The following is a 27,800-nucleotide window of genomic DNA, read 5'->3' on the forward strand; positions in this document are numbered from 1 at the left end:
GGCCGCGCCAGGGCCTCGCCGCCGCCGCCCGCAGCCCGCGGCAGCCCCGCGGCAGGGCAGGGGCAGCGGCCGCAGCCGCAGCCGCGCCTGACAACGGCCCCGCGCCGCAGGATCCGCGCCCCGCAAGGACGTGCTCCGCCGAGCTGCCAGGCGCGATTACGTTGTTTTTTCCCCCCACCCACCCCTTGAACTTGTTGCTTGGCGCTCGGCGGTGGCGGAGGGGGGTGGGGGTGGGGGAAAGCCTTATTATCGATGTCCCTTTGGATGCGATCAAGCTTTCTCAGGAGCAACTACTTCCTCGCCGTTCCCGGCGGGGCGCGGAGATCTAGCAGCAGAGCCCGTATTTCCAAAAGTCTCTATGCAACTGAGCGCTCTCGCCAGACTTTCACAGGTAGGTGCCGCAGGCTGGGCACGTCCGGAGGGATGCTAGAGCTGAGCCGAGGGGAATGGGCGAGAGGAAGGAGGTGGGGGAACGAAGGGGGGCACGATCCACCGCCGACCGCTACGGCACCGCGCGCCTCTGCTCCGCACCCGCCTCCGCGGCCCCCCGGCCTCCCCGGCCTCCCCCGCCGCCAGGGAGACCCTGCCCCGCTCCCACTCCACGGCCAACCTCCCCCGGCTTCGCCTTTCGCCGCCCGCTCGGGTGCTCCCGGGGATGCCCCGTGCACTCCACCTTCTGCGGTCGCCTCCAAAGCTCCCGCTCCTATCCCCGCCACGACCGCTGGGGCTCTGCCCGGCCCCGATGCCCCGTCCGGGGAAGAGCCCCACTCCGCCCGCTCCCACTCTGTGGGGCGCTCCCCGCTGCCGGCGCCCCATCCCCGGCATCCCTCTGCCCTTCAAAGCATTTCCTGCACAGAAAACTTGCCTTAAAGTTTAATGCTGCCGCCCGGAGCTCCTCCCCCTGCCCCGCCGGCTCCCCTGGCCCCTGGCCGGAGTCTGGAGGAGTCCCCGGGGCGGCGATAAAGGTCAGGGAGAGAATTCATCCTGTCGCTGCTCCAAGGCTGCCGCTGGGAAGGGGGGCGGCCCTCCCGGCCCATCCCCTCCGCCCCGCCACGGCGAGCGGCGGCGGCGGCGCCCCGCTGCAGCCCACCCGGGAAGGGCTCCGCTGGTTGCCGCGGCCCCGCTCCAGCGGCGGGCGGGGAGCGAGCGGAGGAGGGGCGGAGGGATCGGCTGCATCGCGCGTGGAAGAAAATCTCCTTTCAGGTGGCTGCACAGCTGCACCAGATCTACTAGCCAGCTCCAGGGTCTAGTGCCTTGAGGACCCTTGCTTCCGTCCAGGGGCCTCGCATGGAGACCTTGTATCCAAAGGATCTAGCCGTTAGAGTATCTACTTTGAACACATGGATTTCCAAGTGCCCTCATTTATTGCTCTAATTGTCTGCCCAGCGCCTGGAAAGCATATTCTGGGGTGAAATATGGGAGGAAACGAAAAGGAAGCAAACAGGTTTTTGGTGAACACTGAAAATCACAACAGTGTTCAGAAATTCACTTGCCTCAAAAATGTGTGAGCATTAGTATTTTTCTTTTCCCTCTCTATTTTAGTGGCTGGACCAGAACTGTCTCTAGATTGACTCCCTTAGCTGTAATAGGTGTTTGGAACCATGGCAGCAGGAGTAGCAGCTTGGTTACCCTTTGCCAGGGCAGCAGCCATAGGATGGATGCCAGTGGCCAGTGGTCCCATGCCAGCTGCTCCACGGCAGGAGAGAAAGCGAAGCCAGGATTCTCTGATTGTGCTAAATGTGAGTGGCATCCAGTTCCAGACGTGGCTGGACACCTTGGAGCGCTACCCTGACACTCTGTTGGGCAGTTCAGAGCGGGACTTCTTCTACCACCCTGAGACACAGCAGTACTTTTTTGATCGGGACCCTGACATTTTCCGCCACATTCTCAACTTCTACCGTACCGGAAAGCTTCATTATCCCCGCCAGGAGTGCATCTCAGCTTATGATGAGGAGCTGGCCTTCTTTGGTATCATCCCTGAGATCATTGGTGACTGCTGTTACGAGGAGTACAAGGATCGCCGACGTGAGAATGCTGAGCGCCTGCAGGATGATGCCGATCAGGATCATGTAGCTGAGAGCTCCCTACCGTCAATGACAGCTCGTCAGAGGATGTGGCGGGCCTTTGAAAACCCCCACACTAGTACACTGGCTCTGGTCTTCTACTATGTCACTGGTTTCTTCATTGCTGTCTCTGTTATTGCCAATGTGGTGGAGACAGTGCCCTGTGGGGTAAGCCCGGGTCGCATCAAAGAGCTGCCCTGTGGAGAGCGATATGCAGTGGCTTTCTTCTGTCTGGATACTGCCTGTGTCATGATCTTCACCGTTGAATATCTCCTACGTCTGCTGGCAGCCCCTAGTCGCTACAAATTTGTGCGCAGTGTCATGAGTATCATTGATGTGGTGGCCATCATGCCATATTACATTGGCTTGGTTATGACAGATAACGAGGATGTCAGTGGGGCTTTTGTGACATTAAGAGTCTTTCGTGTCTTCAGGATCTTTAAGTTTTCCCGCCACTCTCAGGGTCTGCGCATCCTGGGGTATACCCTGAAAAGTTGTGCCTCGGAGTTAGGCTTCCTCCTCTTCTCACTCACTATGGCCATCATCATCTTTGCCACAGTCATGTACTATGCAGAGAAAGGTTCATCAGCCAGCAAGTTCACCAGCATTCCTGCAGCCTTCTGGTACACCATTGTCACCATGACAACACTGGGGTAAGTGCAGCTGGTGTTTGGTTACAGCCAACATTTCAACAAGTGTATTGGCACAAACGGAAAATACTCAATTTAAAAAGATGTTGATAGAAAAAAATACGAGGGTAAGTTTTTATTACAGAACTTTATGAATGCAACTTCCCACTTCTTTCCAGGTAACTAACTCCATGTAAAGGAGTTAACAGCATTGCTGAAATTAAAATAACCTGAGCCCCAAAACTGCAGAAAAATTGAAAAAGCAAGCAACAAAACAAAGCAAAAAAAAAATCTTGAAACTCTTTGGTCTTGGACAGTGTAATTGGAATACTTTATGAATACTTGTGAATTATCAATGTGTTTTAATGTATTTGCTGGTAGGACTTGATGCAGTGTTGCTAAAGTAATAATAATTATAAGGAGTACTCAAGTGCAAGCATTTAATTTGATCAGTATGTGGATCTGCCATTTTGTTTGAAGTGATGTATTGATGTAGACTTGGATATTGAGTTCAGTATTACAAAGTGATTTGTTTTCATAAGAATTATAACTTATCTTCCCATTCCTCATTGTATGTAAAGCACTGAACACATTTCCTTTGATTTTCATGGACCTGCAACTTTTAAGTGACAAGTATGCTACACTGACTGGTGACAGACTCTGGAAAATGATCTGAAGAAGTGTAAGGCATATGACAGATCAAGCATGTGTCTTTAAACATAATTCTGATGGCAGTATAAATTCTTTCAGAGAGTTAGGGGTTAAAAAGGGTCATTGTTGACATTAGAATCCAATGCAGTTTAATGGGAAGAGGAGAGATAGTATTATTTTATGAAGTCTCATACCAGAGTCTGATTGTATCAGCTGATTCTGTGCACCAAGTTATAAAATGGATTTGTCTGTAATTATAACAGGCACTTAGAAAGTTGATTAATTTGAGATGACAATTTTTTCCCTGTTCTTAATTTTGAGCTGTATAGCATCATCTATGAAACTGAAATTTCTTGCTTCCTTTGAAACTATCTAGTTATTTAATAATTGCATATAGTAAATGACAAACTTTTCACTTCCATGCAGGCAAAGCCCATCATTTTATTAGCATTTTGCCACATTTTGTTGGGGCAGTTGAGAATTATGAAACATGTATAACTCTTAAATTTAACAAAATGAAAGTGCATTATTAAACTATTAGGAAAAAGTTGATTTATTATGTGCAATTGTAATTTAGTTGGGAAACGCACATACAAAATATTGAAAAAGATAAAGGGACTGTCTTATGCCACCATTTTTTATGCAAGGCTTTTATCTTCAGCGTGATATAACAAATGAAGATAAATATAGTGCATTGTAAATATTTCATACTTCTTGTAAGGGCAAGTTATGCTAAAAAGGAGTGACAAGAGCTTTGGGGATTTTAATCTGCTTTTTATATTCCTGAGGTTTTTTTTGTTTTCATTTTCTTCTGATAGTGGCAAATGGGAAGTTACACATGCTAACTAGTTCCACAGTCCTGTATTTTCTGATGCTGATATTTTTTGCCATATATTTTTAATTAGAACTGTGAGCATTTCAAGAAAGTAGATCTGAAAAATTTACTGATATTTAGAATGTATAATCTTATTATGAAAGAACAGAAGCTGGTCTGTGGTTTTTTGTAATAAAAGGTATTTTCAGAGTAGATTGTTTCCACTGTTATGGACAATGTGTAAAGTACTTGTCCATGGTACTGAACATAATCTTTTCTTTGTTTGTGCCCAGTTTGCAACTGATCATGATGCAAGTAGGGTATCTATTTGGCATTAATATGATTTGTTTGTTTTTTTGACACACATACATATGAGTATTATTCTGTTGTTCCAGGTTTTGAGGTATTACTCTAATTAAAATCTTCAGAAGTACTGATGAGATTTGAACATGATTTAAAATCTCTTTGAATAGAGCCTAAGAACCTATTTTCAAGTACCCAACCACACAATATTTGGTTCTAAGGGTTTTAAAAAGTTTTAAGAAGAATCCACTCATGCTTAAATCCTTTTTCAAGGTATTTTGCACAGAGAAAGTTGTAAGTAGGTTGTACAGAGATCCAAAGTCTCACCCTCAGAAGTTCAGATATGAGAGACATCACCAACTGCTATGAAATCTTTAATCAGTGCATTATCTAGATGATGTCCTTTAAATAACATCATAATAACCATGTAAAGTTTAGGTATAAATGATAAATATATATGAATAATTTAAATAAAATTAGCATAATAAAAGCTCTGAAGGCTTTTTAGTTGATGGAATAATTACACAAAAGGAGAGGGAAGTTACAAGGAAAAGCATCAAGGGTCAGTGAAAACTGACTGTAATTAATACTGCTACCTTTGCTCTGTGCTGGAGCTTATTGCCTCCACTAATACAGAACTGTTTTTCAACTTTGGTTTTAGCTGAATCAGGGGTATATAAATGGACTTGATAGGAACAACTTTTCTCTTTTAGGAAGAAAACTGGATGAAGTCTTTATGTTTTAAATGACAGTAGCACAGAGGTTATGTGAAATCTTACAAAAATACATGAAAGCTAATAGTAAATAATAGATTACCATGAAGTTGAGTTTTTGAGTCCTGGTGTCGTTCTCATAATTTGCTAGATAGCAAGGGTGTTGAGTAAGCCAAATTTGCAATTTGGGGAGTTACTACCTTGGAAGCAGAGCCTTATTTCTCAGTTCTGCATGATTGCTGAGCAATTAAAGTGTCCTTAAAAAACATAGATTGCATTTTCCTCTTCAGAGTGCTAGTGACTTCAAATATTACTACTTTTTTGCCTCCGAGGATATCCCAGCTATTAACTGCTCTTGACTGCTCGGCTCGAGTAATACATGTACATAGAGATGTTATATGAAATAAATGAAAAAGGAATGAAAGAAAGGGAAGAAAGAAGGAAAGGAAGAGAGAAAGTGAGGAAAGAATAAAGACAGAGAGAGAGAAGAGAGAGAAAGATGACTCTAGAATAACAGCATGCATTCTGCCAGAAACTGAGCTGTCTGATTTTAAATTTCAAACTAGTGTTTTATCAGGATTAATTGTAGCAAAAGCAAAAGTAAAGTACAAACAAGAGAGGAAAAGAGAATAAAATTGAAAGAGGTCACAAAGCATTTTATGGAGATTCAAGATAACAATGAAAAGCATAGAAGTTAGGGGAAGAATCAAGATAGTGTAAAACTTTGCAGAGAAAAAAGTTCAAGTCTGTTGAATTGGGACTGGCAGACTTCCATGGGGGCTTGTGAACATCTACACCCATAATGACAGTTATGGCACCTTCTGCTGTCACCTTATTACATGATAATCTAATAACTTTCCTTCTGCCCTGTCAGTAGCCAACAAATGAGCTGGAATAGCTGGTAAAGTTTTGGTGGTGTAAGGGTAATGTTTGTTCCCAAGTCAGTCAGAGCTGTAGTGTGTGTTTTATAAAGATATTATATTTTAAATAAAGAACATAGTGCTCTTCTGTGACTAGTTCTAAAGCAATCTCACTGCTATATTGAAATTCTATATTTACAGGCTTTACGTTAGGTAGCTTTGTCAAGTCACACAATGGTCTGTAGATGAGGACAATACTTTATGAAGGGAAGCCTAAACACAACCCATTTATTTGCTTTGATTGTATAAACTAGAGATGTATCTTCCAGCAGAGATAAAGCAACTAGTTGTTTTTCTTATTTGTTAATATAGCCCATAATGTATGAGGAATCCCACCTAAGATGTATCAAATTCCCTAAGACTTATAATCAAACAGATGACTAGATGTGACAACAGAAAGTCTCAAACAGTGAACAGGGGAACAGGGCAATTTCCTTTTCCTGCACATTCTGTTCTTTCCCATCTTCACTCCTTTTCAGTTCTTTTTGCATCGCTACAGATATGTTCTATCTATTTCTTTTCTCCATTTTTTTTTCAAACTACCACTTTCTGTAGTTTTCCTGTTTGGGGTTTGTCTACTGGCTTGGCACCTTTCCTTCCATCTTCACAACAAGGTTAGCATTCTTAATAAGGACTCCTCTGGCTTCATTTTTTCTGCTTCTGCTTCTGCTCCTTGTTCCAGATTCCTCATTCATCCTTCACCACTAGATCAAATCTTTCATTCATCATCATTTTCATTCATTTGACCTGAACTTTTCTCAGAACATGTTTTTTGTCCTGACCTTTGTTTGATAGATTTTTTCCTTATGAGCATCACAAAATTTCCACATCATCACCTTTTTCTGAAATGCCACACATTATGTTGTTTTCCTTTTCTCACCATTGTGCCATTGTGAGTGCCTTTAGTTCCTTATGGTCTCTGCATTCTAGTTTGAAATAATCCGTCTCTTCAGAACTTATATTAAAAAATGAGTTCAATAAAATCTGACAATAGAGCACAAAATTCAAAATCTTTGTTTTGTGAACAATTTCATTAAAAGTTTAGATATACTCTTATGGTGAATATTACAAAGAATTAGCAAAGTTGGAATATTATTTCTGTATTTTGAGTTGGCTCATTCATTCATTTTTGTTTGATATTTTTAACTCTGTTTCAAATATAATTTTTCTATTTTTGTCTTCTTATACGCAACCTACTGAATTTTCTATTCTACAAATGTGTTTGATGTCTCAATCTATTTTCTCTTCACAGCAGAGACATTTCGCCTGAATAGTTAGAATGCTATATAACAGATGAGGGGCAAAGTGTAGTGTGATTACCTTCAAAGCACATTGCTAGATATTCAGAAAGGGCTCCAGGGGGAATCTGTAATGCTAAAGGTCATTTTGATGGCAGTAAAAAAAAAAATTATTTGTTCTCTAATAAAAAGATTACTCAAACTGCATTTGGCTGTTGTTGGCTTGACAGAGAACGGAGTCGTATTCTTATTTAGTTCCACTGGGGACCAGCTTTTGTGTTCAAAAAAATCCTAAAGATCTCTTACAGGAAAAGGAGTTAGCTTATTTCACTCATTTTTCTTAAGCATGAATTTCCTTAGTTCAGTTATGAAGAGCATGAAGGTGATGCTTAACAAAAAAATCTTTCTTCTCAGAATCTGATATATTTGCTCCTTTGGTAGAAACAGATGGAATTTTGTTTTCTTGTTGTTACTGTGTGATAAGAATAATTAGATTGGTGTGGGTCAGGATATAGCAAAGAAATAGGCTTAGTACAGCAGAAAAAATCATCTCAGAGAATAATTATTACTGGTGCTTGATCTATTAATTGGGACCTATCATTCAACTAATCATCAGTGAATACCGTGATTTTAGTAAAATCTTTAAGTGATCAAGCCTAAGAAGTTCAAACTGAGTGATGGCAATCTGTACATGACTCACATCATTGTGCCTCTATCTAAGAAGAAAAATTTGCAATATAAAAGCCATATAAATCTATGAATACCGTATTAGAATACTGTATTATTTTGCTACTGTGCAAAAAAAATCTGGTAATGGAAACTGTATTTCTGAACATGGGAACATACAAATACTACAGAAATAATTATTCAAAACAAGTTGAGAACATCTTGCAACTTCAGGGTGACAACTAACTTTTCAGACATTTGAAAGAAAGTCTAATGAACTACTCCTTTTACTTGATTTTTATGCTATTATAGTCCATTGGCAGAAGTTCATAATTTGCATCACGGTAAGCTAATGAGACAATAATCTGGTTCAGCAGGGGTTAAGTAGGTAGGTTGTTCCAAAGAAGGAGTATTTTCTGTTTTCTATTAAATTAGAAATACAGAAAAAAAGTTTAGACTCAACCTTAACAGGTTTCATCAGTTACCTGACAACAGAGCTGACAGAGTGATGGAAAAGATTCTGTATATTTCTGTACCTATCACTTATCGGGCAATAGATAGGAGCACAGGTTTTCGTAGAAGACATAGTCTTTAAAACATCTTTTTTTTTTTTCTTTCTGACTTGTTTATGCAGTGGAGGAAGGGTTTTTGAAATGATAGCCCTATGCTACCTTTTCTGGAACAATAATAATGACAATGCTTGGGCTTCAAACCTTATCACAATTAGTTGCATAATTTCTACTGCTATTTCTTACATATTTTTTTCTGAAGCATATGATTTTGATCTTCCTGTGCCTCTGGTAATATTTATAAGCCCCTTATTAAGTAGAAATGGTGCAGGTTTGTTTTGATGAAAAAAAAATCCATTTTCACCAAAGTACACAAGAAATTTGCAGTATTTCCACAGCATAGACTTAAATACATGTGAGTTGAGATGAAATAAAAAATACTGCTTTTTACTAGAGCACCTGATGTGCAACAGGTATAAGTGTGTTCTGTAGAGACATACTGGATACAAATATTTACTTAGGTATGTGATGTATGAAGGCTCAGATTTAAACATGAACATATATGAAGGTCATGTTATCAATACATAAAAAAAATAAAATCCAACAGCTTTCAGCTCTATTATAATTCAAATGAGATTATACTCCTTTAGTCACAGCAGCAAAGACACAGCTTATGCATTATTAGAAGATCTATCTTAATGTACCCAGTTATCAGTACAGAGTTCCTACTATCATCAGTTCAGATTCTAGCATTAAGTGCATTGACAAAAGCTAACAAAATAATGAAAGACTGCTATCTATCTAAATATTAAGATACAAAGATGTAATTAATATAAGCAATTGTATATTTTGTGTATTTAGAAAAGCAGTTTCCTTTCTTTTATTCCACAGTGCAGTATTGTTCCCTACTTATCTGCAGGTTTCCATCCTGAAGGTGAAAGCATTTCGAACTACAGTGTAAATGTACTTTACTGTGTAAATTACAGTTTGATCTTGCACAGTTACAGAAAATATGAGGTTGCCAAAAAAGCTACAAAAATGTTACTAATATGAAAAAAGTAAAATTTGTCACATTTAAAATATTTGGGAAAAGTATTTTGTATTTCATCCCTGTTATTTCAGTTTCATCTGTTGTTACTGGTTTCTTTGATCTGGTTGGCTTAACGGTGAAGTCAAGTCTTACAGACATGAAGATCCTCTATGTTTATTTGTTTATAGGAGCCAAACATTGCAAGGAAGATTTTTTAAAGGCATTTAGGTATCTGAAGATGCAGATAGGCACTCAACTTGAATTCTCAAAAGAGGCTTAGGTGCTTAGGTATCTAGTCACTGTAGAAGACATAGTCTTATGTGCACAGGAATAACTCTCAGGAACAGTACAGAACACTGTCTGCAGACTTTGGGTATGTCCAAGAGTCAGAGTCAAATGTTCCTATCAGACTCAAATGGATCCTATTAGCGTTCAGGTCTTGTTAAAATACAGTATGCCCTATTTTCACATAGTGTAGAAAGAAGATAAAAGTGTCATGTATACGGTATACTTAGGAAAGAGAAATGAGTAATTCAAGAAAAAAAAAGAAGGGTAACTGAAAGAGGGATATATTTTTTAATCCTAATTTTCTGTCTCTGTGGTTTTCAAACCAAGAGTTCAGGATGCAAAGATATGTAAGAAATGGAAGCTATGACATGCAGATATTGTTAAATTAATTAAAAAGTTTTTAGAAACTGGGTGCAAAATTATTAAATCGTGTCAGGTAGGTGATTCCATTTTTGAAAGAAACGTGCAATCTGAGGGCTTATTGGTTTCAATGGGTCTCATATTTAGCTTATACAGAGTAAATTTGTTAAGATGCCGATGTGTGGTAAGAAAAGGCAAACCATAATTCTCAATTTTAACCACTGCAAATTCATCCCCTTCTCTGGTGAGCTGGCAAACATTTTTATTTTGTGTCTATCTGACTTATTAATGTATATTGTTTATAGACTTATGTAGGAGATTTGAGAATACTTTGCCTGCATTTGGATTTTCTTTTTGTGCAGTAATATGAGCTTTGTAAGCACAGTCTATTGCTCTGCTAGTTGATTTTTACCTAATCTGTGTTCCTAAATGAAGCATATTTAAAGCACATTTCCCTGCTTTTTCCTGATTCTTTGTAAAAACAATTATTTCTTGAGGTAAGCATCTTGTATCACAGTTCTTTCTCTTTGACAAGGCATTGTGATTTGTGAGTTGCTTCTTAACCAGATGGTGTCTAGCTCAGCTTTGTACTTACTACCACTTGCACTAAATCTTCATATCAAAAAATAACATATGAAGCAGGACTCCCAATATTAAGAACACTTTTATAATTTTTAAATATGATCTAATATAATATGAATATTAAAATAAAAATGTTATAAAATATGTATCTGTATAAATAAATTTAGCTCTTTGATCACTGAAGTCTCAGTATCCTTAGCTAAAACTTCTTGTGATATAACAGGCAGTGTAAACTTCTAGGAATTTATTTAATTACTCTGAGTGCTTTGATAAATTAAAATAAAGTAAGTATATTTCACCACAGTTTTAAATCACTTTGGATTAAGAATTAACTGTGAACCTCCCTAATGGTACCTATAATGGCCTAATTTTTTGATAATACATTACCATGCTTTGATTAATTATTATTTTGGAAAAAATATTTTGAGGCCAAACCTCAACTTTTTTCAAGTGGGTATCCAGAGACATGGTTTTTTTATGAATTGTACTGGCAGATTCTCAAAGTGTTTTGGCTGATACACAGGGAACAGTCTTTCAAGTTATCACTTGCAAGCTTGGCCATCCAGGCATTCTTGTAAATGGCTGAGAGTCAGACTATGAGGTTGTAAAGGAAGTAATTTAAGAATGTGTAATAGCTTACAGTTTGAAAATGTCTGTTGCTTCCTAGCTTATTACTTCTTTCAGTAAGATGAACCAAAAGAGGTTTTTGTATGACAGCACATGTGACGTGAGTGGGATCCTTAACTTTTCATTGTTGTTACTGTTTATATCCCCATTTCTTTTATAACCCAAAAGAGGAGTTTTATTACTATCTTAGTGGCTTTACTTTCAGTTTCTTCAACTTTAAACTCTTTCACTTGCAGCCAGTTAGCAATTCCCTGAGCATCCTTATCAGCTATGGACAGCAACTACTGCACTGTGCAGAGTTGCTTAGGAACAAAATTGATGCTCTTTGGCGTGATGCATTACAGCTGCAACATGCTGGTCCCCAACTCTCCTGCTTCCCACAGAGGAATGAAAACAAGGAGATTGAAGATGCCTTCAAAATCTGATTGTGAAGAGACAATATACTTGTTTGGTTTAGGGTACCTAATCACTTTATTTTTGGTAAATAGTGGGTTAAGAATTGTGGTCTTTCTATTGAAGACACAGCAGTATCAAAAATCTTTAGTAACAACTCTTTTTAACAGCGACTTTGTAATTTAAATACCACAGTATCTTGTATCACTTACAGAAATTAACCTTTTTAGATTTTCTAAGCTGTTTGGTTGGCTTTTTTATTGATGCATTTGTTTACAATCAAATCCAAGTTGAGACATGGATATGAAGTACTAGAGACAGGAGAGCTGGACAAACAGAGTAAGCACACCTATTCTCAAACATCTAACAAGAGTTATAGGTGAAGCTGTTTCTTGTGTTTATTTGATATGTATTTATATAAAAAGAAACTTTGAATATTGTAAACTCTACGGGGTTTGAGAATTTAGGTAGCATTTACTGTTTTAGCACCTGGATGGAAACCTTGAAAGAGTACAAATTGAAGCTTTCTCACAGACAGATAATGTAGAGTAAATCTATGCTCAGACTGGCTTAATGATTTGACATGCTAAGTATTAGTTATTTTCCATGTGAAAGGGAAGCTTAAATTTTATGATTTACTTGGGAACACAGTAATCAACCGGTCGTATGTGTTGAAAGGTGCTGAGTTTTAGAGGTAAATATTATAAAGGAAGCTCCTTCCAAAAAAACCCCAGGTAATACGTGATATCCGTGCTGTCCTTCTTAGACCATGTTTTACTTCTGTTACCTCTCTCCCTTCATCCAGTCTCAGTCAGTTCCTTGCAGAAATAGTAGCTGCTGAAAGACTGCAACCATTTTCATTCCATTAGCCTACAGTTTCTTTCCTTTGAAGGCCCAAACTTTTGAAATTTAATGCATTAAATCATCCATGGGAAAAGCAATGTTGCTGGTCAAGCTGGTCAGCCCTTCAGCATGGTTCAGGCTCTTGCCATCTGAGCAGAACTATGACAGCCTCTTTCCTCCTCTGGGGACAGGCACAGCTGCAGACCACAGATGATGCTGACTAGTTGCGTCTGGTACACGCAACCATTGATTTTAAAATACAGACAGCTTTGGGCAGCAGTGCACACATGTAAGATAAAAACCTAGTTGTGGGAGAGGAAGATAGGAATCTGTTTTGTTTCAGGTCTCTAGAAAAGAGGGCCTGGAGTGAACTGCCCAAATCCCTTTGGATACAACTGCCTTCTAGTAAGTGTCTGCCCTGAGCCCATGAGTACAGCATGATGTCTCTCAGGCAGTGATCCATGGAGTGGATTTACAGTGGGTTTGGCCATGCAATAGGAAAGAGGTTTTGGGTCTTAGAACACTTTTCCAGAAGGTATCTGAGCTTTCCCTATTACTCTGTGTAGTCACCACATTTAGTGTGCACTCCTTGCTACATCTTTGCAAAGAATTAGGTAAATACAGAGCAAAGTGCCAGATGATGTGGAATACTGGACAGGAAAATGATTTGAAATGTGGATTTGGATCCACATAAGTGGATTTGAAAGATACTCATATCAAAAGGCTGAAAATAGATTGGTTCGTCTCTTTAGTCTCAGTGCTGTTTCTTCTGCTTTACTATACTTTCTGATACCTGTTTTCTAGCTCACTAACTATACTCAGAGGTTCCTTCGTTTTCAAAACAAACAAATCCAAATGCAGCAGAAAATTTTCTTTAAATAAGCCTTTCATGTTGTCTGTGTACCATTCTTTTCCCAGTCCCTATGTTTGTGTGGAACGATATAGCTACAGAATTTAGAGATTGTATCTCAGGAGTGTGATTTTTAAAAAAGACAATCAGGACATACAACTATTTTAAAGAAGACAAGTAGGACATACTGTACAATAGAATTATTATAGAAGAATCTGGAGGTGGAATTCCAACTTATTTCTCCGCCAGTTGCTTACTATCTCTGGGAGGTATTTATAAGCCTTAACTTACTCCTCCAAAAGTTAAATCCTTCTGAACTAGTCATCCTTGTCTCACTTAGGAGGTAATGAAGAGAAACAGGCATCTGGATGTGCTCCTTTCTCTGCACTGAGTATAAATGAAATTTATTATAATTAGTGAAGATTTTAAATACGAAGTCAAAATGGATGATATAAATCCCAACCTCCATCGGTAGCTGGTTTGGACTAGTCTCTTTTTTCCCAATTACATAACTGTGAAAGGCCCATAACGTATTCCGTTCAAAGATCATAGCAGAGTACATGCTTGACATTTGATGACAATTCCCACTTTATCAAAAAGGTGATGTGTCCGCTACATTTAAACTCAAAATATTCTTGTTTTGTGTAACTCTCAAGGCCACATCAGTGCTTTTGACAATTTTTTGACCTTTTCCAAAAAATACAACAAAAATTTTAAATTTAGAAAGAAAAGAAGTTTTAATGTTTCTGCTGGCTTAGAAGAAGCCTCTAGAAAATTGAAAGAAAATTTAAGTAAGAATCAACTGTAATTTTCTTCAGGAAAGAAGTCATTCTTCAAATATCAGTGCTCTTGAATTAAGATATGGAGAGCTTGAATACCTTGACTTCAAAGGGTTCTAAACTATCCCTGTTCTTCTGACTGGGAAACCTAAAGACCATGTCACGTGGTGGTCTTGTTAGCTGTTTCTCCACCGTCAATTGTTAAAGAGTTCCAATGAAGATGTGTCAGACGTATTTCCCCATGCCATTGTTCTAGTGTCTTCCAGGAGGCATCAGAGCCCTAGACTGCAGTTAGGCATTGCCAATGCGTAGCTGTGAAGCAGAGTGAAAATTTTAGAGACACACTAAAACAAATTAGAGCAGGCACACTCACTGCAGTAGTCATTTTCATATTTAATTAAATTTAAAAAATACCATTTTCTTTAAAACTGCTTCCAAACTGGAGCATTACAGAAGCTTGACGGCCATGACAGGGGATTATGGACAAAACTGCTTCAGAGTTTATGTCTTTGTCATTTTCCTTCTCAACTTCATTCACTTCTCTGTAAATCATTCAATCTCTCTGGTGATGAAATTCTGTAATTTGGTGTGAAATCCTGTTATCAACAATAATTTGGTTTAACTCATTTTAGTTTGTCTTTGTGATCTGCTTTTCCAGAGTAGCAGATCTCAAATTTGCCAGCTAGTATGGTTCTATACAAGTGGGAAATAGATTTCATGATATTTTGTTTGTTTATGCATTAAGTATCATATTAAGTGACATATTTTGAGGAAAGAGATGAATGAACTGCAGAAGAAATAATATTCCTCTTTTTTTCCCCTCAACTGGCCAGCTTTATCGCTTTATCATAAACTCCCAATCAAGTTCTAGAGCAAGTTATATCTTGCGCAACTACAGAAAGTTTGCTTCTCCTTTGAGGGGAAACAGTGGTTATTTAATAATTTTGGGTAATTAATTTTGATTCATTCTATTTTTTAAAAATAGGACTCTTCCTGTTTGCTGTTCAAGCAAGTGCTTTTTAAAAGCTTGAAGAGTGATGATATTGATGGGAAAGAAGCTCTTTCTTAAGCTTCTTGCTTACTTCTAAGTTGTCCTTGGAACAAGTCCTGGTACACAGACAAGTTTCTTTGCATATTTCTGACATTTGAGGTAATATTTTTAATGTATCTAAACCAAGCCCTTTTCCAATGTCTTAAAAAAAATTGAGAGTGGGAACCTATAAAACAAATCTGCAGAGAAATTGTTTTACCTAACTAGTTTGCTAGAGAGAAATAGATAAAAGACAGTGTTGAAAGCTGAATTGCTAGTCCTGTAAGAGAGCAGCCTGATAGTGGCTAATGGTCTGTGCCAGGGTGGAATGGTGAGAATGAGAGAGTGAAGGTCCAGGACTCTTTCTGAATCTTGGCAAGAATGGCAAAACAACAAATGACTTAATCAAATAGATATTTTAATAAGATAAAGAGGAATATAGATAGCTAGTAAATCTTACATCCTTTCAGATGCTGGGACACATGCACTCAGATAGCTTTGGATGGATTGGATGGATTTTTCCACCAGCATTCTGTATCAGTCCTGTGCATGCAGAGAAGATCTTTCTTTTTGGTCCTTTGTTATGTTGCATAATTTTTATATACATACATATTTTTTTTTAGTTTATTTTCTTTTTTGGAAATAAAATCACTCTATTCATAAAGGATATTCTCATGAGAACTTCTTGCTGCACTTTTAGATGAAGGCAAGCTCATACAGGTGGCATAATCACCGGTACTGAGTTGCCTGCAGACTCCTCTGTTACAATGATCTGGTCATGTTTATCCTGCATATGAGATATTTGTGCAACAAAGCACAGTCTGAAGTTTGGAATGGACATTCAGCACAGGTCTGTTATGCTTGCTTAATTTCACTGTTATTTGTGTCACTAACTCTCCAGCATACAGTGTTCTTCTAGTCAGGTTCTCTACAGCAGGTTTGTGGTGTGTGTGATGGAAGAAAAATATACCTGTTCACAAGCTTTTTTTACCATAGTATAAGAATTGGTGACTTATTTGCTGATTCTGGTTACTGAATTTGATCAGAGAATTATAAAAAGAGCCAAGAACTTTTGCAGTCAGACTAAGGGAAACATCACTCCTAATTTTAAAAAGAGGAGAAAGGAAGATCCAATGAACCACATACTGGTGAGCTTCACCTCTGTGGCTAGGAAGATCATAGAGCAGATTCTCATGGAAGCAATGTTAAGGCACATTCAAGGTAGTCATTTGAGACAGCCATCATGACTTTACTAGAGGCAGATTGTGTCTGACCAGTCAGATGGCCTTTCATAATGGAGTGACTACAATGGTTGACAAGGGAAGACTGACCAGTGTCATCTACCTAGACTTCTGTAAGGCCTTCTGCATGGTCTCACATGACATCCTTATCTCCAGATTGGCCAGAAATGGATTTGAAGGGGGAATTGGGTGTTCTCATGGATGAAAAGCTGGACATGAGCCAACAGTGTATGCTCACAGCCCAGAAAGCCAACTGTGTCCTGGGATGCATCAAAAGGAGTGCGACCCACTCCCCAAAGAAATTTGTTACTGTGAGGCACTGGAGCAGGTTGTGCAGAGAAGTTGTGGATGCCCCGTCTCGGGAAGTTTTCAAGGCCAAGGTGGATGCGGCTTTGAGCAACCTGGTCTAGTGAAATGTGTCCCTGCCCATGATGGCATGGGGTTGAAATTAGATGGTCTTTAAGGTCCCTTCTAACCCAAAACATTCTATGATTCTAATATAATATCAAGGTAAGTTGAATATGTTCAATTAAATATCTAGAACTTTTTCCCAAAGAAACCTCATATTTTTTCTAAAAGTTTCACAATGAAACATCGAGAGCTCTAGCAATGTGAGGTAATAGAAAATGCCTTCAAGAATCTTTGAACTTTTGAACTTTTTTCTTATGTGAGACTTTGATAAATGCAAAATGTAGTTGGAAAATATAATTTATGAATTTCCTGTTCCCAAAAAGAGAACCACTTGCTCTTTATTAATTTTCTTTTAGAAATATAGAACAAAAACTCAAAATGGCACATTTGACTTGTTTGATTTTAATTGCTTTTGGGATTTCAGTTCAAAGCAATTTTGACTTTTCATACATGTGTGGAATGGAGAATATTTTAAAGAAACAATGCTATAAGAGCACAATTTCATCTAATGGTGAAAGGCCGTGATCCAGACATTACTGATATGTTCTTTTTTGACTTAAAAAACAATTAGAAAAATTAATGGCAAAATATCCACCAGTGCATATCAAATAAAAAAGATACAACTTCTGCCTTGGGAAGTTCTTAAGTGGCAGATTGCTGAAGGTTAAAACAGGTGAAGTATCACTGTATTCTTGCCTTTGCTTATGTCCTACCCATGTCATTTGCTCCTGGCCAGTGATAGGCCATTAGTTTTATACTAATTCATCTCATTCATCTCACCCTCTCATGTTCTCAGGTAATGGAAATGATGTAACTGTGCATTGGATCAGACTTAGATTAGGGAAATAAACTTTTATACTTTTTTTCCTAGATACTTTTAAAGTTCTGTGGACAATGGATACAATAGAGCCATGCTTAAGTACCAAAGGTTCAGAGGCTCCAAGAATATCATAGAGCTTGAATACTGTGCAAATAGGAAAACAGATGCTTTAAACTCACAGATAGTTCTTATGGCTCTTACTTTGTTCAGCTATTTATATAATCAAAGGTCACAATCTACTGGGTGATGAGAACTTTTGTCAGTTTCAAAATACTTAACAAGTATTTCAATGTAAGGTGAATAAATGCTGCAGCACCTGGGAGTACCTGAATGCCTTGCAGATTTTAGTGGCATTCACTTGCTCCAGAGCCCATGGAAATGGGCTAGAGACTTGGACTTCACCTGAGAGCACTTTGCATCAAGCTTTTGTATAAAAAACTCTAGCAAGATATTGACCAGCTCAAAAATTACTTTCTTGAATTATCTCAAACTCTTAAGAATTTAATGCAAAATCCATGGAAGTGTTAACAGGGATTCCTTCAATACATGTGTTGCTCTCAGTACCTTATACAGAGATAGGGTGGAAAAAACAAAGGATAGAGTTTAATTATATTTTTTGCAGCATAGTTTCATCATCACAAAAACAGTAAGATAATACAGTCCAACTTCTGATGTAAGAGGTTTATCTGTCCACAGTTTATCAAGAGGAAACTCCTAATGGGAAGCAAATGATACAGCTGTCTCCTCTGCTAACATGGATGTTGAGTCATACATGGGATCCCTCCCCAAGTATTTCACAGAAATTGTTCGTAATCAACATTGGAGTAGGGAATTTGCTCAGAGCTTCCTACAGCTAAAAGGGGAACAAGTTGGCATTTTTTTCCTTAGTATATCAAAGTCTTGTTAACTCACAGAAGCTTTCAGGCAACCTTGAAAGCATATCACACACTAATATCATCAGAGAACATGACAACCAGAGCCTGATGTATCTAATTTTGGACCGGTATAACAGTGCTATTTAGAGCAATAGAGGTTTTATCTGTTGGTTGATCTGTTTACTGAAATAGTCAGTGAAAAATGTGCCATATATTGTATCTCCTTGTTATTCTGTTGGCATAAAGGACATTTGAAGACATCTGCCTATACGTTGGGATTGTCCTGCTAACTATATTATGATAAAGTCATATATTGTACTTGGCACTGGTGAGGCTGCACTGTGTCCAGTTCTGGGCCCCTCACTGCAAGAAAGACATTGAGGTGCTGGAGTGTGTCCAGAAGGGCAAAAAAGCTGATGAAGGGTCTGGAGAGTAAATCATGTGAGGAACAGCTGAAGGAGCTGGGATTGTTTAGCTTGAAGTAAAGGGGACTTGATGGAGACATTGTCGCTCTCTACAATTACTTGAAAGGAGGTTGTAGCCAAGTGGAGGCTGGCCACTTCTCCCAGGTAACAAATGACAGGATGAGATGAAACAGCTGTGCTAGGGGCTGTTTATATGGGATGTTAAAAAATTAAAAAAGGGCTGTCAAGCGTTGGAATAGACTGCCCAGAGAAGTGGTTGTGTCACTGTCCCTGGAGTTAGTTAAAGACTTGTAGTTGTGGCACTTGGGGATGTGGTTTAGTGGTGAACGTGGCAGTGCTGGGTTTACAGTTGGACTCAATGATCTTAGTGGTCTTTTCCAGCCTGTGATTCTATATATGAAATCGGCATAAAGAGTTCCCTAAGAAGAATCTGTGAAACCATCAGTTAAAATGAATGGCTAGCTAGGACCCATACTTGTCAGCAGCGCAGTGGTTATTAAAAGGACTTCTGTGCTTGCTTGCCTTTCTGCATTAAAACCCATCACTCCTAGTGATCATCACACTTCCTTAGGTTCCTCTGATATGTGATGACCATTAGCTAAATAATTTGTTTAATGAAAAACAGATAAACTTGCAGTGATTTTTTTTCTGATATAAGATATGAACGCGTGTACTCTGAAAATCCTGTAAGAAGGACTGAGAGAGACTAGATTATATTCTTGGGTTTTATTCCATTTAAGAGAATATTGCAGCTTTGTTGGCATGGATGCACTGCATGAGTGACTTTATGCATATTCACAACTGTTTATTGGAAGGAATTGACTTATTAAACAGTAATCATGTGGCATGTGTGAGTTCTGTGAATAACAGGTCTCTTTATCTTTATTGCCTGATATGTGTTGTTGACTAAAAAAGTTTGTTTCATGACATTTACTCTTCCAGGAGTGTTATCAATCATCTGATGTCTGATTTCCTTTTCTGCCTGAGAAATTTGTTTTTCCTTATCTCATATATAAATAATACTGATTTTTCTCTGTTCCTCTTGAATCACATACTTGAAGAAGACAACTGAATTTAGGAGTGTCTAAATATTAGCGTAGGTGAGATGCTCAAATATATGTGGCTGCTTTCAGGTGAGCTAAATCTCTCTCTAGACTCAATTGCTACAGTGGGAACTTCAACACTTACTCACATGCAAAAACCTACATGCGTACACCAAAAGTGTCTTCACTTTCTACTTGAATCCCATTCCAGGACAACAGAATGAACTCGTCATGATGTCAGAGCTATGAATTACTTTTCTTCATTCTCCCCCGTCCCCCCTTCAGATTTGGGGGTCCTCCTCTGTGTGAAGATCTAATGCAGTTTAACTGTTCCTTATTCCATTTTCAAGCTCCTTTCCCCAAGATGCTTTTCCCTAATGACATTGTCCACTCAAACAGAATGACAACAACTTGCTCAGGAGAAAGGGCTGAGAATATATTGGACAAGTGACCTCAGAAAAATCTGTGTAGCCGTGTTCTCTTGAGGCCATTATGGTTATATTACAGTAGCCTCTGTACATGTCTTTAAAGAGTCTCAGGTAAATACTTTTCTGCTAATTGAATAAAAAGAGGAAAAACATAGAAAACTCACATAATTTAAATCTTCTGTGCTTGATAGTACATTTAATAATACAGCTGAAATTTTATTCCAATACATAAAATATTTCTAGGAGAAAAGAGATGCGCAGGAATATTTTGAAACTGTACTGCAAACTAGTGAAATTAAATAAGAGAAACTACAGCGAATAAAACTAAAGAAATATGTATTTTGAACACTATGTCTTATGATAAAAAAGGCCACGAGAAACTACAGGAAGCATTGTACTTGCTATATTTAAAAACATTTTGTCTTTTTAAATGTAGAAGTTATTTAATGCTGGTTTCTTTTCATTTGTGACAGTCTTATTGATCCAGTAAAAAAGAAACATTTTTCACCTGTGCATTATTTATTAAGCAGCAATATAGGTAAATGGGTGGAAAAGTTAATTTCTACCAGCATTTGGGTTTGGAGGCAAAGCATTTTCTTCAACAGGCTTTAGATCAGGATTTTAGTTATGTCTTACAGTATATAATGTAACATTTCTATATATTAATCCTATTCCAATGGAGCTGGAGTGTCAAATTTCTCCCACCCAAATGAAATCCAAGGTAAAGGTTTTTACCTGACTTTCCTATCACTCTTATGATGACTGGTGGAAAAGTTGATGAAAACTGAAAACACTTGTAGAATTTTTCGTTTTTTTAAATGTTAAATGTGTCATGGAAAGGTTTACTTACTTTATGTAATCCACTCCAAAATGTGTGTCTTAGCTGTCAGGTTTGAACATATCAATGTATAAAAGATGCAATTGCTCTTCAGGGATGAGGTGAACTCTAACAGTTAGATGCTGTGCAAGCTTCTGAGACTAGGCACCGTGACGATTTTGTAGGCATCTCATTAACGAACTGTAGTGCTGCAGCATGCTCTGCTTTACTTATTTATTGAAGAGATAATGGGAAATAACTGGTTTCTTTGTGAAGTCGTAAATAATATGACAGAAGGATATTAAATGCACTGAGATGTGACAGAGAAGCGAAAAACTTGTGGGATTTAGTATTTTATGGTGCCAGTTCTCCTTTACCAGTACATGTGTAACCAAGAGATACCTTTTAGATGGTTTTGTGAACAATTAGCAATTTAGTGTGCTAGCTACTGAAAGGTAGATGTCTTAAATCATAAAGAGTATCTGAGTTTTGCTATTTTGTAGTAACATTCAGATGTTACTAAAGAATAAATCTTTCTCCTCTTTTTTCTTTCATTTTTTTCCTTTCATTTTTTTTTTCCTTTAGGTCTTTTTCCTTTTTTTTTCTAAAAGAGATATTTTTTCTCTATTTTTAGATTCCCAATGCGAAATACTGGTTCCATAAAGTATGAACATTTCTGACATTCATTCTGTGCGTCTTTTGTTCTCGGTGGGAGTCTTGTCCTGAAACTGCACGCAAAGATACACACAAGATCCACTGTGGCTTCTCAGTACTTTGCACTCTTGATGACAACAACACGTAGCTTTTTTTCCCCTCTGTATGTGTGTGGGTCTGTCTGAACTTAAGAGAGAAAAATGTGCTTTATTCTGAAGTTCAGACATAGCATTCAGATCCAGATTGAGGCAACACTGTCCTCTTCTGTGTTCATTTCTGTTACTGTCACTAAAAGATTTATCAGGCAGTATATTGAGAATTTCCTCAGATACTGTGGTGATTAGAGAAGTATCAATCTCATTGGTTAGTCTTGGGAACATTTCTGAGTATCATGACCCCACAGTTCTTTACCTTGGGTTTGCCTCTACAGTTAGCATGAAGCTGGTATAGAAGACAGCTCCAGAGCATTGCAACCAGTTCTATATCCTGTCCATCTTCATGGTACCCAAGCACCTATATTGTAAGCTGAACAACTTATTTTTCCTGGAGCAATAAGAGTTTCTTCTGGGTTGGTAGTTTAGACATGTTGCAACAGGCAAGTGTTGAGGTCACAAATGTGTGGATCTCAACCACTATACCAAGCGTGAGTTTTGTCTATGCAAAGCATTTTATGGTTTTATAGCATCCATTACCACTTCAGCTAAAGATTAAGCTCCTCTTCTGAAACATGACCTTTTTATTGGAGGAGTTCCAAGCATTTCTATATGGGGTGCCGGGGCTTCTTGTTGTTGCTTGCTTATCCCACTTACATCACTTTTATAGCAGTGTAAATCTATTGTTTCTCAAGCTACTCCTAGTTTGCAGTAATGTGAAAATAGAGGGAGGCCTGGTCTTCCATGCTTACCCTTTGCACTGCCAGCAAGTTACATTTTTCAATTCATTTGAAGTAGGAAGTAGTGGGAAGTAGGAAGCGGGTGAAGCAATTCAATTGTAGCTCAAATTATGTGTGTATAAAAATTTAAAGTTAGAAACAATTTTCATCAACTATTCCAATTACTCTGTGACGTTTATTATTGTAACTTAAAATTTCTCTTTGGGGCAAACAGTGCCATAATGACTTAAGAAAATGAAGTGTTCATTTTTCATTGAGTGGAGTGATGACTTGGAAAAAGTAGAGTTTTACCTGCAATTGTTAAAGTAACTGAGAAACCACAAGATGAAATATCACTTAGTTCTGGAAAAACAAATTAAGACCAGTCTTTCTCATAAATTTTAGGAAACTACAGAATGCTTGATCTTGAAGTAAAGCAGATGAGACACACTCATATTGTGATCGTATCTGTCCATTTCTACTAACTGTTTCATAAGGATTATTCTTATAACTAAATTGTTTTAAGTTATAACTTGTTTGGACACTTTGGATCACCCTTCAGGGGAAAAAAATACCCAAAATAATGGTTCTTTTGAAATGCCTGTTCTGCAAGTGAACAAGTTATGGACTTCTTGCATGAAATATTCTACTTTTTGAAAAGTTGCCAAGAACTTTCATCTTGAATTTATTATGTATATAGTAAATTGAAAACTCCAGGATGCAACCTGGGGGTCTATTTCAATACTGTATATCATTTTAACTCTCTTTTTTGATTCATTTGGGAGGTCTCTGAGGCACAGAGTCTTTAGACCGTTTATTTCTATCACCAATCCATCTAAGCAGCTTCATGTGGACAATCAAGAATAATAAAGGGGAGACCCTTCCTTAGAGTTTGAAACAAAAGAGGTCATAGATTGGATCACTGTCGTATTTTGCTACAAATGGCTTGGTAGAATAATTTTGCATTCATTACTTTCCATGTTTAATAGTATTACAAGCTATTTCGACAAAATTTCCAAATGTTGTATTTCAGAAAGAATGCACATAACATAGTTTGGTAAATTCTAGGTCAATTTTTATTGAGAATAATACTGATTATATGTTAAAATACCGTAAAACAGCCATATTCATCAAAAGTAGTAGATGTTTATTAATCATATCAAGTATTAGGTGTATTTTTAATGTATATTTTGCCTCTTCTTTCTTCGGACATAGTAGTTATAGGCACAGATAGCCCATATTCACATTTTTGTGTAGCTTAATCTAATTTCCTCTGAGCAGTTATAAGTTTTGAATAAGCGAATTTAAAAAAGGGAATAAAACATTATTTTGTAGGGCAGATTTTACTGTTGCATAAGAGACATGAAGTACAAAACATGTCTCAAACATTTGCTTGTTCAAGTGCCTTGGAGGACTTTTTCTTTTTTTTTCAGTATATATTATGCATTAAAAATGCAATAAACACTTTTCATTCATGAACCACTTTGTCAGGAGAATTGTAAATTACAAGTGTTAATTTTGAAAGTCAATAAAAAAAACTGTAACCTTAATATTGTCTCAGTTAGGTATAAAACACAACTCGAGCAAAAGGAATCTGGGATTGTTATTAGGCTGTTCAGCTATCTGGTGGGACCATTCTGTTCTGTATGCAGTCTCGGGAAAAAATCTGATTATCAGGCGCTGTATCCTTGTGAATCCCTTTTTTGCCTACTGCAACTTTTTCCCATTACATAAATATTTAATTGGAAAGGGCTCTGATTACAAAGTCTTCCTCCCTCCTTTTCTAGTGCAGAACTGTTCTGTTGGAGGAGCCTGACACCCTCTGCTCTTATGGGAGGAGAACATGGATCACAGGGATTCACAGGATCTTAATCTAAAGGGTGTTCTTAGTTTATATTCCCTAATGGTGACATATCTTCCTACCCATAAGAGATATTCATTCTTTGCAAAACAACTAACACTCCTGCCATTTTTTTCCTGAAAAGCTTGTGCTTCCCAATGCAACTATTTTCAGAAGACTACGCTATTACCTACCTGGCTCTTTCTTAAAAAAAAGAACCAAACAACCAAACAGAAACCAAATCCAAACAACGCATGCTCTGAAGTGTCTCAAAGTTAATTTAGTGCCCATTTGAATTTTTCTTCTCTGCACGATCTGCATGAGTTTTAGCAGTACACCTTAAATATTACTTTAATTGTGAACATCAAGAATATGTAATATTCTAATCTTAAAAATTGCTGCCATTCATTTTTGTCTATCTGCATCTTATTTTTGTCTACTACAGAAACACAGTTTTTTGAATGCTTTATTTTTCCACACCTTATTTCAGTAAGACTTCTTTCATATGGAAGGACTCAAAATGTAAGGGTCTCTGTTCCCATATTCTGACTGAGACAGTAGCTCAACAGTATCATCTTTACCTTGAACATCACTCTTTTCTTTTGAAATTGGCAGGAAGCCCAGAAGTTTTCTTGATCAAAGGCATATTCGAAATTTTTTAACCTACTTTCATGCTAATTTGTTCTTGTAATCACAAAATAAATCAAAATCTTTTCCATTGTTTAAAACTAAAAGATAACATTTTCACAAAATCATTTTAGAGCATTTTGAATATAAATTAGCTATTAATGACAGAAAAATAACTACAGTTAAAGTTGTGTCCTTTAGGCAAATGGTAAGTAAATTAGTGCAAAACCAAAAATTGATGCAAAACCAAGTATGGATCCTGTTGACTTCAGAGAGTTATGGATTATGTCTCAATGAAGAATCTTTACAAGAGAAGGACCTTAGAAGAGAGGAAAAAAATAGGTATCCTTAGAAGTATAAATTGCATTACAGTCCAATCTTCAGCCACAGTAGTTATCAAACTTTGTGGAAAAAAATAAATCTTGAAACTGCTTGATAAAATTGTATCTCATGATCTACATTTCTCTTTAAAATTCTGAATTCTGTAGTCTAAAAAATACATTTCCACAAATGCTTTTTTTCGCAGATAGTTGGCGTATCTGCCTTCCTCCTTTTGTGTCCAGATTATTGCTTTCTGGAATTCTGTGTAAAATCAAAAGGAAGTTGTTCATGGAAAATCAGTTGTGGAAAACTGAAGAGGGAAAACCCTTACCAGATGGTATAATGTTCCCAAATGTGGAGGAAAAAGAGCTGAGTAATTTCAGAAAAAGAATCCAAGACCCAAAAGGGTAGTTGAAAGTTGAGGTGTCCGAAAAAGCATTTGTTATTAGAACATAAAATATCCAAGGGGATTTTGAATACTGCTGATTCTCTTCCTGTGCTAGTGTGAACTGAGGAGGAGATCAGGCTCAGTGCAGAGAAGTGGGGCAAGGCAGCAAAAGGGCAGGTGTCAGCAGGTGGGTACCCTTGTCCACTGTGGGTCAAGTTCCTGTTGCTTTGTGTGTAAGCCTGTGTTTAGTCTTGGGAGGACATGAAGAGCTGTTTTAGTTTGGTATGCATGAAGAAAATTCCCCTTTTCAATGGGTTTCTAATAAATGAACAATCCCAAGAAGAATTTGCTTTCCAGGAGCCACTCATCAGGGTTGAGTTTCAGGGTGGAAAAAGGAAAAAACATTATTTGAAGAGTATATCATTACATTTATTTTTAGTCCAGTTAAATGAGGGGAAAATACTGAAAAGTAACACTGGTTTGGGTAGAAGGAACAATGGGAACCTGAGGTATCTGTTTGTTTTTAGCAGATTGATGCCATTAACTATTTGCAAGGGTCATTTCAATGCTCAGTCTTTCAAACCACTGTAATTAAACTATGAAAAAAATAACAATGCCTTCCTTATAGAATCTTCTGCAAGAAGCCTGGAGAATTATTTTGTGAAATGTTGTAGTTCTTAACTTACTCATCAATCATATGATTTCAACAGTATTCATTAGACTAGGGAGACCTTAGAAATGCATTAGAGGGAATAAATATGATGAAGAATCTGTTTACTAAAATTGTGCTAATACAGAAGAGCAAGAACATATGTAATATGATTATATATCAAATTACATGTCAGCTAAATGGTAGGTCAAGCTACAATGTCTACGTCAAAAATGTAAGGTTCATTTTTTAAATGATTTTATTTAAATGTAGCGACTTTGAGCATTTTGCATGGTTCTAAAATTTTCAGCTCTACTAGTGTAAAAATCTATGGAAAAGACTTGCATCCAAAAAAAGTTCTGATAGTTTTAGATTTTTTTATTATGATGCTTTAGTGCTTCATTAACTCTTACTTTCATCCTGTTTTAAGAGAGTTTATAGTTCTTAGGAATTTTTTTCTTAAGATTCTCGGCAAACCAGAAACTCACTGAACTCTGCAGAATATCACATAATAGATGTCTAAAAACTTGATTTTACTCAAGGGGATACCTAGGCAAATTCACTTATGTTTGTAAGTATGTAGAAAAGCAATCTACTTCATAAAATCTATGAACTGAAAATAGATGGAAGATGAGACACTATTAAGGGAAAGCATCAAATATGTTTGTTCTGGTTTTACTCTTTTTTATGCAGTCAGTAATGGCCACAAGATCCTGGCCTAGATATATCTTTAATCTGACACAATGTATGAATTCCTAAGTCTTTATGTCACATCAAAAGCAATGGAGCATGAGATTGCTATGGTTTTTGTAGATGCATCAAGCTTGTGTGCTATTGGAATGGAGATTCCAAAATTAAAATAATGTCCCTGGTTTTACTTCTTATGAGTCACCAGAAGTCCTAAGACTTTCTAACAGAGTATTTTGCATTCAACATGTAGTCATCACATTGTCTCATCATAAATATCATATCAAAATAGAACTTCTTTGCCAAGAAGTTTCCAGTTATCAATATATATGTTGAACAGAAAAATGGGTTAGGTGGATGTTACTATGAAAAATGTTTCTAAGTTCTCAACCATTCCTTCCAGTGATTTCTTTGA

At 37.6% G+C, this 27,800-nt stretch overlaps 1 protein-coding gene across 2 annotated transcripts in view; it reads left to right on the forward strand.

Annotated features, from left to right (window-relative positions):
• KCND2 (potassium voltage-gated channel subfamily D member 2) overlaps positions 1–27,800 on the forward strand; it is a 275,632-nt gene that overhangs the window by 1,095 nt on the left and 246,737 nt on the right. Inside the window, exons 1-2 of one of the 2 annotated variants that reach the window (XM_027679114.1) lie at positions 54–391; positions 1,543–2,716. In XM_027679114.1, the coding sequence (XP_027534915.1) occupies positions 1,602–2,716 (1,115 nt within the window). In that variant the 5' untranslated portion in view covers positions 54–391; positions 1,543–1,601. Of the gene's footprint in view, positions 1–53; positions 392–1,542; positions 2,717–27,800 lie in introns of those variants that run through there. The other variant, XM_027679115.1, reaches the window with a different exon arrangement.

This window comes from Neopelma chrysocephalum, unplaced genomic scaffold, assembly GCF_003984885.1.
Source record: "Neopelma chrysocephalum unplaced genomic scaffold, ASM398488v2 Primary Assembly neopelma1_45, whole genome shotgun sequence".
Lineage (NCBI taxonomy): Eukaryota > Metazoa > Chordata > Aves > Passeriformes > Pipridae > Neopelma > Neopelma chrysocephalum.